Source organism: Raphanus sativus, chromosome 5 (assembly GCF_000801105.2).
Source record: "Raphanus sativus cultivar WK10039 chromosome 5, ASM80110v3, whole genome shotgun sequence".
NCBI lineage: Eukaryota > Viridiplantae > Streptophyta > Magnoliopsida > Brassicales > Brassicaceae > Raphanus > Raphanus sativus.
This window is the reverse complement of record NC_079515.1, coordinates 9,527,749-9,543,127: the sequence shown is the minus strand read 5'-3', so window position 1 is coordinate 9,543,127 and position 15,379 is coordinate 9,527,749. Positions and strand designations below refer to the sequence as shown.

Here is a 15,379-nt window from a genome sequence, read left to right as displayed (position 1 = left end):
GCCACAATGAGTTCTTATTATACGAACTCTTGCATGTTAGTATTTATACAATATTAATGGATTATAAATTAGATCATACGAATTGATGAAGAATACATAATGATTACTCATACGGGTTACTCAATTTTATATGTTGTTTGAATCTGGTATTATAAAATCTATTTTTTGGTTGCAGGTGATGTATTTAGACCGTCTGTGCAAGGAACGTTTACAATGATCAAAAATCTGCAGAGTTCACTAAATACTTTTTTACACAAGAGGATATTGAATTCAAAGGAACAATACTAATTAAATACTTTTCGTTTGTAGTAACTTTTTTTTAGCAAATTCGTTTGTAGTAATTAGAGGCATGAAGTTTGCTGTCGATACTATAAAATACTTGTGTTCGTGTCATATGACCCAGTATCGATTTTTTCTATGGTAGATTATTGCATTCAACTAGTTATCACATAGAATTCTGAATCGAATTATATTTAATTTTGCTTTTAGTCATAGTTGCATGCATGGAAAATAGTTGACTTTGTCTTTTTGTAACTCAAGAAACAGTTTACTTTTATGCGCCAAAGCTAGGTGATCCCATAGTTATGTATAGACTTTTTCTTACATAGCTTCCGTCTTGCGGTTCGGGACTCACTGGCCATCTTCTTTTAACCAACAAGAGGTCAATGCAAGTTAATGAATTATTATTGTTTGGCAAAGAGTCTCTCACTCATATTTGCATATTAAGCGATATTATGTCACTTTGGTATAACCAAATTGAGCTATTTTCTATATCCATCTGTTAAATAGTCGCTTACATTTGTTGCTAAACTATTAATATCAAATACCAAGAAATTCAAATTGTTGGAAAAGTCCTATTGTATAATTTGTATTAGTATCAATGATTGAACAATTTTTTTGGTTCTCGAGTACTTCATGTGAAAACAATAATGAACTACCAGAGTGTTAGTAGTTCTCGGGTTTACATCATTTTTGATACAAGGTGTTATTTTTTAAAATTAAGAACCGGAATTTTCCATAATTATAAGAAATAATAAACTGGAATAACTTTTAGCAATTCGCTTTTAGCCATTTCTTCCAAACCGTGAAAGAATTTCAACATTGTTGTGAACTCACTTGATCAAATTTTTGATTTATTATGGTTCATCAAATCCAAGGAGAAGGGCATCAAAACCAACTTATAACATATCAACGGAACCCAAAAGTTTTCTTATTAAAAACACAGAGTACTTGATTACTCACTTATTCATACATATAAGATATTACAAAGATATCATCATATCAAACACTTCACATCCCCTCCAATAGCCAAGTCACAATCATTATGGACCACCGGGACAGCTACATGGGCAGCAAAAGCCAGGTTGAGCCGCTGCGCAACACGCACAGTGTGGACACATGAGAAGTGGTGGTGACGGTGCCATCAACTTACGCCCTCCACCTATCCATAGAAACGTAATTTTATCTCCCTAAGAAAAATCTATTAACATAAAAGATAGGGAAATTCAGAGTTTATTTCTAGCTTACCTCCTAGATGCACACTAGCTGCTTGACATGGGAGTATTGGAGACAAGACCAGCGCAAGAACAAGAACGTATAGGAGGACGCTGGACTTGGATGGCTTGGTTTCCATCTAGGATTTTCTAACGTAAACTGGTGAATATGTTATTGAACTTAATTGATTTAGTGTTGAAACTTGAAACCACGGTTGAGTGTTGTATGTTTATATAGGAGGGTAAAGAGAGGTAGTAAACTGCAACAAGTTGGTCAAGAAGAAGACTAAGCAAAAAAATAATTGAGATCAATTCTAGTTACCATTGACCAATATAAACCGTTCGTTTAGATGATGTAACTCTCTTTTGAATCACATAGTAATTGTCAATTTCATAAAGTACATGACAAATACACATTAGTTGACCTTGAAGTGGTTGCCGTGAGATGACTTACTTTCTGATAAAATTTGAGAAGTGATGAGGTAAACAATAGCCTATGGCGAGTTCAAATTAGAAGAAGTAGAAGAGTGTTTGCTAGTACCTAAGATTCTATTTATCTGACATGTAAAGTTGAAGAAGGAAATCTTGATTGAGCATTAGAACTTCATTCTCTTAGCAGGACCTTGATCGATAATAGGATCAATTTGAGGCTGCTGTGACTCTCCTCCCTGTGTTCCAAGCTCTTCTTCATTTTCTCCTAGTGCTTCCTGGCTAACATAGCCTTCAGGGAAGGGTGGTGGTGGAGGTGCTGGGGGTAACTGCACAAGGCAACACACACACACACACACACAAAAAAAAGAATCAAGTCTCCAAACCAGAATAAAGGTAATCAAGAAGTAAAGCCAGAACAGTTTCACGCAAGTATATTTTCTCCGAGTTACAAAATGTACCTTGCTATATAACGACTTAAGAATCAAATCGACTCGCTTCACTTCCTTGAGATCAACCGTCTCACTAGCAGGCTTTGTCTCAGAAGCCTCATTCTGGCTTTTAGCATCAACTGGAAACCATAGATAATACATATCATTATCATAAGATCGATGAAGTAAGTTATCTCTAGTACAAGTACAACAACAAAAACCAACAGATTCACAAGTACTTGAAAAATTTGATAAAAACTGTTCAGCACTGACTATAAGCTTTGATAAAGAGTTCAAAGTAGCTTCCTAAGTTAGCTGAAAAAAAAAGGTATTTACATTTGCAACTACAAGCAGTTCATACAAACAACACATATTTCGCAGTCCAGTCTTATTGACTTAGCCAGTTTGAATCTACTCCTAGTAGCAGAAACGACTTACATCACACCAAATGAGACAGAACAATCGATCATACTGAATAAAAGAAAAGCTTACCCTGCTTAATGGTCTCCAACTTGGATGCAGCAACAGAGAAAGCGTTGGAAATATGATAAACAGCCCGACCCTAAAGGAGAAACAGAACAAACCAAAAACGTGTCAGCAACTAAGAAAAGCACACAAACTTTCAATTAGTATCTAACGAGAAAGGGTGAAGAAACTCACAACTCGGGCAGCAAAGACACTACAAAGCTGAGGAGCTTGGTAGATAGTACCGTCCAAGATATAATACGTTAGCATGGGTGTGACTTTCTCGGGACCATCTCTCTTCTGCTTACGAAACACGAACAGGTTCGGCTCAGTAGCATCACTGATCACATACTCTAACCCTGTCATCTTCCTGCACACATCAAATTATAATATCAAAATCAAAGATCAATCCTTTCCACGTAACCCTAAAATCGAAATTGAAAGGAGTGAGGAGGTTACGAGAGTTGAGAGTGATCGAGAGGATGAACGGATCTCCGACGAAGAATCTCGTTGTTGCAGGTGATATCGTAGAAAGGAGACAAAGCGAAGTAGTCGAAGACGTAGTTACGGTCTAGAGGGTACGAGTTTATCCATAGCTGATCCCTGAAGCATATACCTGTCATATCCGTGCCTGGTGGCTGAAGCGGTGGAGCAATCTGCTCCCCCGCATTGCCGCCGTTGAAGGTGTCGGCCGTAGCGGCGGAGAGAAGAGAGGCGTCCATGGAACTGAGTCGCCGTAAGAGTTCTGCGAGAGAAGAGAGATAAAAGGTGTGGGCCTCTCTACTAGTGAGAGGTTAGGAGTAAATATATTTCGGCCCATTTTATAAACATCGGCCCAAAATATTTAGATTTTCGAGAAAGGAGTGATTAATCGAACCGGGATTTGGATTGGTTAAGTGACAATTGGAATTTGAAGGCGTGGTTAAGTTCCGGTTTGGAAACATAGCCAGTTTGATAATTTGTTAATGAGTATATAAGTCAATCGTCTTACAGTGCAAGTACCAAATTACTAATTTTGGAATAAAACAATATAAAATAATTTAAATGGATAGAAAAATAAATCTGAGAAAATTGTCAAAAAGAACAAAAAAAAACAGGTTGTTATTCCCTTGGTATAAAACCAACATGAAGCCTTCCCAATAGAATAATATTTTTTCATAATCCTAAAACTAACTTTATAATTAATCTAATTAAACACAATTTAAAAGTAAATTTAAATTTTAAAAAAAGTAGTCTAGCTCCTTTGTCATCAGCAGAAAAAACTCATCCAGTAGTTGCACCTAATTTCTAAACACCAAATATGCATCATAGAAAACAAGAGTGTGAAAAAAAAATCAAAAGAAAAACTATAGAGAAACATAGATTGATGAAGAAGACAAGGGAGAATCAGTTTTTTATTAATTGTTTCACAAGTAAAATCGACCATAACACGTTTTAGAAAGTTAGAATATTTTTAGGAGATTTTTAGAATATTTCTTTAACTGAAATTTCATTAATTTTCGCAAAAAAACAGATATTCTTATCCGTAGAAGACGTCTTCTAAAAGTTTAGAAGAATGATAAAAATCCTGAATACACTTTTTACTTTGAGTAGACGTAAGAGTACATTGTAGAAAACACATTCCCTTCCCAAAATTTAGAATAATTTATAAAAGTAGAAGATGCATTTGGAAGAAAAGTGGATACCTTTAAGATTAGTAGAATGTGCATTCTTCTTAGTTAGAAATTTAGTAAATAGTATAATGGTCGTTCTAAAAGAAGTAGATGAACATGTTTATTTTAGAAATCGTTTTCTACTATACCATTTTGTAGAAGACACTTTCTACTTTTATTAAAACGTATTTTAAAGTTTTTATTTATCAAGTTTTTGAACAAAAAAAAATACCAGCTTGTGTATATGAGTGTTTTATTAATTTTTTATATTTTTAATAATTTTTTGATTCACAAAATTATTTATTTCACTAGTTTTCAGAAATAAAAAAGGTAAAAATGAGAAAATAGACAAAAATGAATTTATACCAAAGAAACAACAACCTATTTTTTTGTTCTCTTTTGGCAATTTTCCCAATAAATTTCATTGCAATGTTTTAGAATATCGGTATAAATATTCATGACTAAAAAACTTATGAATATGTGATGGAAAGAACTTTTATTTATTTATTCCGTAACTTTACTTATTCCATTCATTTTTATTTTCATTCTTTTAGGTTTATTCATTCATAATATATAAAATATTAAAAGGAGAATATGAACTCCATTGAGTTATGCCACGTAGGATGAAAAAATTGTCCAATCACAAATTTTAAAATTGCCATGTCACTGCTGTTGAGTTAAGATGGGCTTTTGCGTGGAGCTTTTTCAGTTTCCATCCGGTCCAACTGAACATATGCCTACACACTATATTGTCTTAAAATGTCCAAGGGTTTCTCTCTCTTTGACTCTTCAACTTCATCTTCTCTATTTTCTCGTAGTTACTTTCTCAACTAATGATGATCTTAAAGATATTCTTGAATATTTTGTTTCAACACTTCTAAGCAAATATAGTTCTTAGGACGTTGATCTGATAAACAAATAAATTAAACTATATTTCCTAGAATATTAGTTTCTAGGGATAGAACTTTATATAGGACACTAAAAGTGTTGAAATTCTAGAAAAATCATATATGTCAATATAAAAGAAATAAGCTTAAATATATTCTAATTACAAAATTATAAGATAAAAATCATGAATTTAATAAATTGTTTAGAGCTTTTGATTACACTCAGTAAATCGCATTACATTTTTTTAATTGTTACCTTCAATCTATATACTGTTATACCTTTCAATCACGAAGCTTAAAATTGCCATGTCACTGCTGTTGAGTTAAGATGGGTTTCTGTGTGGAGCTTTTTCATTTTGCATCCGGCCCAACCGAACCTATGCCTACAAACTGTATCGTCTTCAAACGTCCGAAGATTTCTCTCTCCTTAACTCTTCAACTTCATCTTCTCTATTTTCCCTCAGTTACTTTCTCAATTAGTGATGATCTTAAAGATATTTTTGAATGTTTTGTTCCAACACTTCTAAGAAAATATAGTGCTCAGGGCGTTGCTCTGATAAATAAATGAAGTAAACTATATTTCCTAGAATATTAGTTTCTAAGGATAGAACTTTATATAGGACATTAAAAGTGTTGAAATTCTTAAAAAATCATATATGTCAATATAAAGGAAATAATCTTAAATATATTCTAATTACAAAATTATAAGATAAAAGTTATGAATTTAATAAATTGTTTAGAGCTTTTGATTACATTCAGTAAATCGCATTACATTTTTTTTAATTGTTACCTTCAATCTATCAATATACTGTTAGACCTTCCATCATTTATTTATAATGTTATATTAAATGAATTTGTGTAAAGATCAATTCAGGTTAAAACATCACCAGCTAAAGCATTGAGAATTTTCACAATTTTTTAAAAAAAATCTAAAATTTCTTCTTTTTTTTTTGATAACTTTGGTATCTGGGCAGCCACATTCCCAACTATCCCTCCGAAGGGGGTCCAGCGCCCAACGGAAGGGATGTTAAATCCGTTGTGGCCAAGGCTCGAATCCGGGTGGCGGGCAGTACAGCTGTACCTCCTTTACCACCAAGCTACGAGTACTTGGTTAAAATCTAAAATTTCTTCACTATTCCAATGCCTTTCTTAAGCTTAATAATAGTGGTAATATGTTTCTACTGTAACATAAAAACAATATTCCTAGGTTATAAATTTTGTAAATTTACCAATCTCTATAATATTATTTGAGAAGTCAGTTTCCTATGTGTCGCGCTCACGTTGACTCTCACAATGGTTGATTACATTGTTACCCTTAATGAATTAACAATATTACATTTAAATACTATTATTTTTTATTTAGTTTACTTTTTAAAAAAATTCCATAAAACATATATATATTAAAAAAGAAACATTTATAAATTTTAAAAATCGAATTTAAAAACGAAAATATATATGTATATATAATATGAGTTCATTAAAAAGGAAATTTCATAACATAGTAATATTTTATTTAAAAACTATTTTAAATAACATAAAGTATACTTTTGAAGTAATAAAATACTTATTTATATCTATTGTTTCTTATATGAAAAAAAATTCTTTTTATATAATGTGATTTTATAAAAACAAATTTCAGAAAGATAATCTTGATATTAGAAAAAGAAATATTATTTATTTTAAAACATAATTTTAAACAATACAAAATAATAAAAATATTTTAATATATCTATCTAATTTCTTAAAATAGTTTAAAAATATTATATTTAAAAATACTATTTTAGTTTCTTTTAAGAAAATTTCCATATAACATATATATGAAAAAGGAAAGAATTATAAATTTTAAAAATCGAATTTAAAAATGAAGATATATGTATATATAATATGATTTCATTAAAAAGGAAATTTCACAAGTTAGTTATATTCTGTTTTCAAAATATTTTTAAATAACATAAAATATACTTTTGAAGTAAAAAAATACTTACTTTATATATATTGTTTCTTAGATGAAAAATATATATTTGTAAATAATGTGATTTCATAAAAACAAATTTCAAAAAGATAATCTTGATATTAGGAAAAAATATTATTCTTTTTGACAACTAAAATACTATACTATTTCCAAAATATTAAATATTATTTATTTTATAATATAATTTTAAACAATACAAAATATATATTTTCAAATTAATAGAAATATTTTGATATATATGTCTAATTTCTTAGATGATTACATAAAATTATTAAGTAACATAAAATAATCAACCTTATATCTAAAATAATAGATTATATTAAAATTAAGAAAGACAATAACCAACCTAAATAAAAATAAGAAAATAATCAAATTTTAATATATTTTGAATAAAAATTGTATAGTTGAATTCATAGAAATAAATGCATTCTAATATACTAATTAAAGTAATGTAATATTATTAATATAAATTATGCATAAAAAGTTTAAATTAATTTAAAATTAAAGTATATAGCAAAGAATATATTTATTTTATAAATATTTATATCCGTGCATGAGCACGGGAAAATCACCTAGTGACTAATATATCTGTAACTAAACTTGAAATCGTTTATACTGAAATCTACTACAGATTTTTTATTTTTATAACAAATAATTATCTACAAAAAATAAATACCAAATTTTAATATTTAAAATAAATTATGGCTTCAAACTTAAGAACTACTAAATCATTTTATTGGTCATCAAAATTTACAGATTAAGTATTCAAAATTATTACACATTTATAAAATTATATATTAATATGAAATAAATGTTATTTACCTATACTTAAAAAGTAATTTAAAATCAATCTGATGATCTATAAGAAAATATAATATACATAAGATAATATAAAACATTTTATTTTATTAAATGTAGACTATTTTAAAATTTAAGAAAGATTTAAACATGACTACTATAAGATTAATAGAAACATTTGATATGTTAACATAAATTAATTATATTAAAAAAGATAATATTTAAAAAATTTTTTTTTTACAAACTAATGTTTAAGTTATATTTAACATTAATATTATATAATATTTATAGACATACGAACCGCGCGTAGCGCGGTAAAATCTCTAGTATTCGTAAAATTGATTACCAGTTACATCATCATTCGTCTTCCCTTTTCTATCTCCATCATGATATGATACATGTACAGACTGTTCTTGAGATTCATAACATATTTGTTTTTTTAATATTTGTTAGTTATTTACAATGTTCAAAATTTCGCTAGGCGTTACGCGTGCGCTCGACCAGAGCCTAGCGAGTTAACGGAAACTCGGAAAAAAATCGGGGAGTAATCGGGGATTTTATTTTAGATATTTTAAATTTTATATATAATATAATATTTAAATTTTGGGTTTTGCGTATATTTTTATAAAGTTTCAGTATTGTACACTAATCCTCAGCGGCAGAGTGGCTAAGTGCTCTTGTGTTTAACAACCAGTAGCGGGTTCGACACCTCTCTCTGCGTCAAAATTATTTTTTTAAAGATTTATACTAAATAAGGGCAAAAACGTATTTTTCTTAGTGTCTTCATCATAGACCTATTTTTTTCCTGCGTGTTAATACACGGCCGCCATTGATTTGAAGCTTGGTTTTACGCCGATTTAATCAACAAATCAACTAGATTAAGCATCTACATGGTAAGACATATGTTTATAACACGATTTCGAACCAAATATCAACAAAATTTCACGTTTTTCGTTTGAACCCGCGTTTTTCTCCGATTTGGGCAAAATCGCAACGGTTCCTCTCCGCCGAGCGTGTAACCGGCGATTCAACGGCCTCCGCGCCCGCGTTTTTGAACATGGGTTATTTATAGTCTAACTAGGTGATTTTCCCGTGCCCATGCACGGATATAAATATTAACAAACAAATATATTATTAGAATTAGTTAATATGTATTTTAATTTTTAATTATTATGTAATTTGTATGTATGATTATTTATAAATAATAATATGTTATTTTAATTAGGCATGTGATTTTGGATATATAATGTTTAATCAGGTTGATAACTATTTAGGTATATTAGATTGAATATAATTTTCTAAATTCAACAATAACCTTTTTATTTTTAGCAGATTAAAATTTTGATTAATTTAATTATTTGCATGTCTATGTAGATTCATATAAGAAATAGCTTAATATACAAAGAAATTTGTTTTATTAGTTTTAAATATTATATATATATATATATATATATAACATGTCGGTTCATATACATTCTTTACTTTTGATTAAACATGGTCTATCTAGAAGTTTAGGGTTGGCCGTTAGGACACTGTAAAAAAAGGAAACAGAGTTTTTTTTTTTTTTTTTGAACTTAATTTCATATTTAAAATGCAGAAAAAATAAAATTATACAAGCCTTTCAGCTAGTGTTTTTTGGCCCAGCCAGCCTAGTTAAAGCCCAAAGTAGTTTAATTACCCAAATCAAAGATACTAATTGCTCTTAGAGAAAAGAAGTTAAAAGTCGGGGGAGTTGAACGTCGATGGTAACGAAGCTTCTCGACGGAGGTTCTGAAGAGTCATGCAATCCACTGTTGCATCATTTTTGATGAGAGGCGAGGGCTCCTTTCACGATAGCTCAGTATTATGTCTCTTATTTGACGATCTATCAGCCGGATCAACGCGTCAGGAGATCTGAATGTGTTCCGGTGTAGACGACCATTCCTTTCCTGCCAAGTCCAAAAGATACAGCTCTGCCAGGTAAGTAAGATTAATCTTCCTCTCCAGTTTCGGCTGTTGTATGATTGGAGTTGAGTTGTGATATCATTCCATGGTTGTTGAGGAATTAGGCCGCAACGACGAGCAAGAGGCAACCACAAGCTCCACGAATAGGGGCAGAGAAAATAGAGATGGTCCCGAGACTCTGGTGATGAGTTACAGAGCAAGCAAGTTGGTGAAGTTTGAAGCCCCCAATTCAACAATCTGTCCCGAGTAGGACAGCGGTTCAAGAGAAAGAGCCAAGACAGAAAAGAGTGCTTAGGAATACCTCCTGCAATCCAGATAATATGAGACCAAGGAACCGCAACGCCCTGACCAGATAGAATTCCATACACTTGACCAGTGGAATAAGTTGTGTAAGTGTTACCCTCCAGTTCCCATTCATAATAGTCATCTTCTGCTGTGAGTTCTATTGTTGTAAGGAGCACATGAAGCTGTAACTGTTTCTCCGATCTTGGGTGTGGCAGGATCCAGTGGTTGTTCCTGTAAAGAGAAGCCAGGGTTGCGTTCTCTCGGATACCCAGAGATGAGTTCGAGTCAGTGGCTAGGAAAGTTCTCAAGGAGCCCAACTCTGACCAGTTATCATTCCAGAAACGGCAAGTTTCTCCATTCCTTACTCTAAGTTTGATCCAACCAAAAATCTCACTTCTCAGTTTGAGTAATTTATTTACCAACCATGAGTTCCTTGTGCTCGGTTTCACTGTCCAGAATGAGTTGAGATCTCCGTCAAGCACCGTTTCTGTAAACCACGCAACCCATATGGATCCAGCTTCAAAGAAGAGCAGCCAGATCAGCTTTAGTATGCACGCCTTGTTCCAAAGGTCAAGATTTCGAACTCCAAGTCCTCCTTCAGTCTTCGGTTTTGTTACTATCTCCCAACTAACCCTTGTTGTGTGACGATCATCGATGTTTCCTTTCCACAGGAACACACCGCAGAGCGAGTTAATCCGTTTGATGCAAGCTTTTGGTAATACGAAAGATGAACACCAGAAGTTGGTTATTCCAGCAATGACCGTCTTAATGAGCTGCAGGCGTCCAGCAAAATATAAGGCTCTTACACTCCAAGAGTTGAATTTTCCTTTCACTTGCTGGATTAAAACTTCACAGTTCAGTGATGTAAGCTTTTTCGTGCAGAGAGGAACGCCCAGGTACCGAACCGGTAGTGAACCTTGCGGCATTCCAGTAGTGAATTGGATAAGGTCGCGTTCTGCATCAGTCAGGCCCGAAGAGAAGAACGAAGACTTCTGGACACTCACAGCGAGACCCGAGCGAAGCTCAAATTCCTTGAGTACCTGAAGTACAGCTTGGAGAGACTGGAGGGAGCCGTCCAAGAAGATCAGAAGATCATCGGCGAAGCAAAGATGAGTCATCTTGGCAGAGTCACAGCGCATATGATATTTGAACTTCAGTTCTCTTGCAGCCTGGTTAAGCATGAGTGATAGGTTGTTGAGAGCAATAACAAACAAATAGGGGGATAAGGGATCCCCTTGGCGCAGTCCCCTTCTACCCTTGAAGAAACCGTGTACGGCTCCATTATAGCCCAGTGAAAAACTCGTAGTACAGACACATTCTCTCAGCCATCCAATGACCTTCTCAGGTAAGCCCACCCCTTCTAGACAGTTGAATAAGAAATCCCAGGATAGAGTATCAAACGCTTTTGCTATATTAACCTTGATAGTAATTCTTGGGGAACCTGATCTTTTGTGGTATCCATTTATCAGCTCAGAAGCCAAGACCGTGTTCTCAACTAGCAACCTCCCTTTCACAAAAGCAGTTTGGTTAGGGATAATGAGCGAAGATAGGATTGGTTTCAGTCTCTTAACCAGGAGCCTAGAGATAGTTTTGTAGACAGTGTTTAGGCAGAAGATAGGTCGGAACTCAGTGATAAGAGAAGCACCAGGCCTCTTTGGCACCAGTGTTAGGATTGTCGCATTAGCTGCAGTCGGCAGATATGATGAAGTGAAGAACTGTATGATCGATGCAACAACCTCAGAGCCTACAATGTCCCATGCCGCTTTATAAAATCCCGACGTTAACCCATCGGGGCCTGGAGCCTTGTTTGGGTTAAGTCTCAGTAATACTCTAGAGATCTCTTCACCTGAAGGTAGGAGGAGCATAGTTTGGGCTTCTTGGAACGATATCACGTAGAGGTTAAGGGACTGGAACCATGTTGGAGGAGAATGAAGTGGTGATGGAGGTAGCAGTAGAGGGCCAAGAATAGACTGAAAGTGGTGAATGGCATGGGATGACATTTGCAGAGGATCTAGTATCACTTCGCCCGATGGGAGATGGAATGATCTGATGGCGTTAAAATTCATTCTAATTTGGACCACTCTAAAGAAGTAAGCAGTATTTTGATCTCCCTCCTTCAACCAATTGATTCTTGATCTTTGTTTGTAATAGCTTTCTTCTATGCTCCTTAGGAATTGCCACCTCTGAAGCAGTTCTTTCTCCTGTTCAAACAGCATTGTGGAAGGCGAGTTGAGGGATTGTACCTGCACAGCTTGTAACAAACAGTTAGCTTCGCTCACTCTCTTTTGAATTTGTGAAAAAAATTCTATGTTTAAGCATTTTAACTCCCTTTTAATCTGTTTTTGCTTCCAGCACAGGTCGGAAAGATTAGTCACTAGGCTTCCGGCTTCAGTCCACGCTTGCAAGACCACTTGGTGAAAGTCAGGATGTTTTGTGAGGTAATTATAAAATTTGAAAGGCTTAGTTCCTGAAGAAGGAATTTTAAAAGCTAGATCAACAAGGCATGGGCAATGGTCTGAGAAAATAGGTGGCAAGAAGTTAGATGAGCAGTGGGGAAAAAGGTGAAGGATCAGGCTGGTGATAAGAAGGCGGTCTAGTTTTTTGGCTATAGGGTCATCTGGTTGGTGATTGCTCCAAGTAAAGTTAGGGCCTTGGTATCTCAGATCATAGAGTTCTAGTTGAATCAGACAGTCACGAAGCTCAATCATTTTTGGGGTCAGAGAATTCACTGCTGGAACAGAGTGCTCAGCAGGATGCAAAACCTGGTTAAAGTCCCCTCCTACCATCCAAGGAGCTGAGTAGAGATCAAGCGACTGGTATAAGTTCAGAAGATCCACCCACAGGTCAGTGCGCTCACTCCTTGTATTTGCAGCATATATGGCAGTATATATAAACATTGGTGAGCCTGGGATCCTGACTTCACAGGTTAGTGACTGGCGGGTTTGATGCAGAACCTGGACTGAGACAGAGGGCTTCCATATCAGGACAATTCTACCATCATCATCGCACGCATGGTTAGAGGTATACTTCCACCCATTGCAAAGTTTACCCATTAAGTAGCTTAGATTTGGATCTTTGATATGGGTTTCCAAAAGAGAACCGAAAATAGGCTGGTGGCTCTTAAGCCAATCACAAAAAGGCTGATGCTTGTCCGGGTCATTTAGGCCTCGGACATTCCAAAAAAATAGTTTACTATACATATTTAAAGATTTTGAAGCCCCTCGGAATGAAGAGCATCATTAGAATCCAAAATATCAAACGAGTTGGAAGTGGAAATAGGTTTTGAGGAGGAAACAAAAGGCTTATCAGGCGGGGTTGGGGGAATTAATGGGGGCAGAGAAGAGAAATAGGCTAACTGACTTAGGAAGGAAGGAAATTTTTGGAGGTTAGGATTTGAGATTGATCTTTTTAGGGTGGCTTTTTCTGTGGATGCAGGTGAAGGAAAAGGGAAGACAAAACCCTCAGAGGAGGAGAACAAAAGGGGAGGGGAATTGTTTAAGGAAGGAGAGAGAGGTAAGGTTTCAGGAGGAGTAAGGGGCAGTGATTGGCTCAGAGAGAGGGGTAAGGTTTCAGGAGGAGGAAGGGGCAGTGATTGGTGTATGTGAGGGTAGGAGAGAGCGGCTTAGAGGGTGAGGTAACAGTTTTTTCTGGTATAGCAGTTTTTTGAGTCGCAGTTTTTGGATCCTTTTTTGAAGGGGGAGGGTCTTTCTTTGCAGGAGCAGGCAGAAGAAGACAATTGCGTGATATGTGCCCAAGTTCTTTGCAGTGAGCACATGTGGGGGGCACCCATGGATAATCTACTTGAATCTCCACAATCTCTCCATTCTGTCTGACGAACTCAACAACTCTAGGTAGTGGTTCAGACAGCTTGACTTCAACTTTAACATGCGACAATGTCAAGCTGACGAGGTTCAAGGTAAAGTCATCCGTTTCTTTTGGTTCTCCAATAAGACCAGCCACTAGACTAAGACCTTGCTTGTATCTCAGGTCTAAAGGGACGCCAGTTAAGTGAGCCCAAATTTGGATCACTTCCCGTGGCTTAGAGCTACCGTCTGAAGACCACTGTGATGCATGGAACATTGAGTCCCCAATATACCACACATTCTTCTCCAAAATCTTCTGGCGGAGGTAATCACTTGGGATCCTTACAATCACTGGCGGAGGTAATCACTTGGGATCCTTACCTTTTCCCCACATGTGGTTCAGCACATTCTGGATTTGAGTAAACGGAGGTGGCCTTCCGTTGAAATGGCAGACAATTAAGTCTTTGTGTAGTTCAGCACCTTTCTGGAAAACACTGTCTGGAATCAAGACTCTAGGCCTGCCAGAATCAGACAGAGTGATAGGAGCAAGTCTGGTAAGAGTCTTATCTTCTTTTTTCCTCAATCTTTCTACCAGAGAAGGACCAGTTGGAATTGAACGGCTTTGGGGATTTGTTACAGAAGGAGGGCACGTGAGTAAAGGGGTGGTTTTAGAGGGAGGGGCAGGACAGTTTAGGTTAGGATTTTGGTTCTGGATCAGGTTAGTTTTGTCGGTAGGCAGGGGAGGGAGGATTGTAGAGGGTGCGCCTGATGCTTTGTTTGTTAAAGTTGGAGAGGTTTCTTTAGGAGGGATAATGGTGAAGGATTCAGAAGTTAGGTTTTCAACAATAGCTACAGTATTTTCAGATCCAGATTGGGGAACAGTGATTTCAGATCTACTATAAGAAACATCTGGGTTGCAGAAGCATCACCAGCAGTTGGAGGGAGAGTTGAGCTAGACGCCTTCTCAACAGGCTTGTAATGGCCAGTACGAAGAGAACGGCGTGAAAGTTTGGAGGAAGAAGAGGAGAGGGAAGGGTAGTGAGAAGCAGGGAAAGGAGAAGATGGGTCAGGAGGGTCAGGGGGTGGGGTGGGACGAGGGAGCGACTGTCACCAGTGGTGTCAAGCGGCGGACTGAAGGCGGAAGCGCTACCGGACGGGAACCAGGAATTCTCCATCGGGAACCGTGCTAGAGAGCTTTTTTTTAAGACATAAGCAACTTA

At 35.3% G+C, this 15,379-nt stretch overlaps 3 protein-coding genes and 2 long non-coding RNA genes across 6 annotated transcripts; 2 read left to right on the top strand and 3 right to left on the bottom strand.

The window, feature by feature from the left end:
* Nucleotides 1-1,194: 1,194 nt before the first annotated feature.
* LOC108857356 (uncharacterized) lies at nt 1,195-2,164 on the bottom strand. The gene is made up of 3 exons (XM_057010585.1): nt 2,035-2,164; nt 1,528-1,753; nt 1,195-1,441 (listed from the first exon to the last, which is right to left on the bottom strand). Exons 2-3 carry the CDS (start codon nt 1,631-1,633, stop codon nt 1,323-1,325), a joined length of 225 nt encoding a protein of 74 aa, XP_056866565.1. The 5' UTR covers nt 1,634-1,753; nt 2,035-2,164; the 3' UTR covers nt 1,195-1,322.
* LOC108857355 (mediator of RNA polymerase II transcription subunit 6) lies at nt 1,818-3,589 on the bottom strand. 2 transcript variants are annotated; one of them, XR_001950344.2, is made up of 6 exons: nt 3,278-3,589; nt 3,014-3,188; nt 2,846-2,915; nt 2,384-2,493; nt 2,035-2,251; nt 1,818-1,950 (listed from the first exon to the last, which is right to left on the bottom strand). XR_001950344.2 is itself a non-coding variant. In XM_018631334.2 (5 exons), the coding sequence occupies exons 1-5, from the start codon at nt 3,538-3,540 to the stop codon at nt 2,090-2,092; spliced, it is 780 nt and encodes a 259-aa protein (XP_018486836.1). In that variant the 5' UTR covers nt 3,541-3,588; the 3' UTR covers nt 1,818-2,089. The 2 variants fall into 2 exon arrangements, 1 of the variants encoding a protein (XP_018486836.1); XM_018631334.2 differs by having other exon boundaries at nt 1,818-2,251; nt 3,278-3,588.
* A 6,119-nt stretch (nt 3,590-9,708) lies between these two features.
* LOC130512767 (uncharacterized) lies at nt 9,709-10,806 on the top strand. Its single transcript, XR_008946351.1, has 3 exons — nt 9,709-10,086; nt 10,176-10,460; nt 10,572-10,806. It is a non-coding gene; the product is annotated as an uncharacterized LOC130512767 (long non-coding RNA).
* Nucleotide 10,807: 1 nt separating this feature from the next.
* Nucleotides 10,808-12,628, top strand: LOC130512766 (uncharacterized). Its single transcript, XR_008946350.1, has 4 exons — nt 10,808-10,925; nt 11,028-11,701; nt 11,826-12,446; nt 12,528-12,628. It is a non-coding gene; the product is annotated as an uncharacterized LOC130512766 (long non-coding RNA).
* A 1,277-nt stretch (nt 12,629-13,905) lies between these two features.
* LOC108858163 (uncharacterized) lies at nt 13,906-14,436 on the bottom strand. Its single transcript, XM_018632127.1, has one exon. The coding sequence runs from the start codon at nt 14,434-14,436 to the stop codon at nt 13,906-13,908; it is 531 nt and encodes a 176-aa protein (XP_018487629.1).
* Between the last annotated feature and the right edge of the window lie 943 nt (nt 14,437-15,379).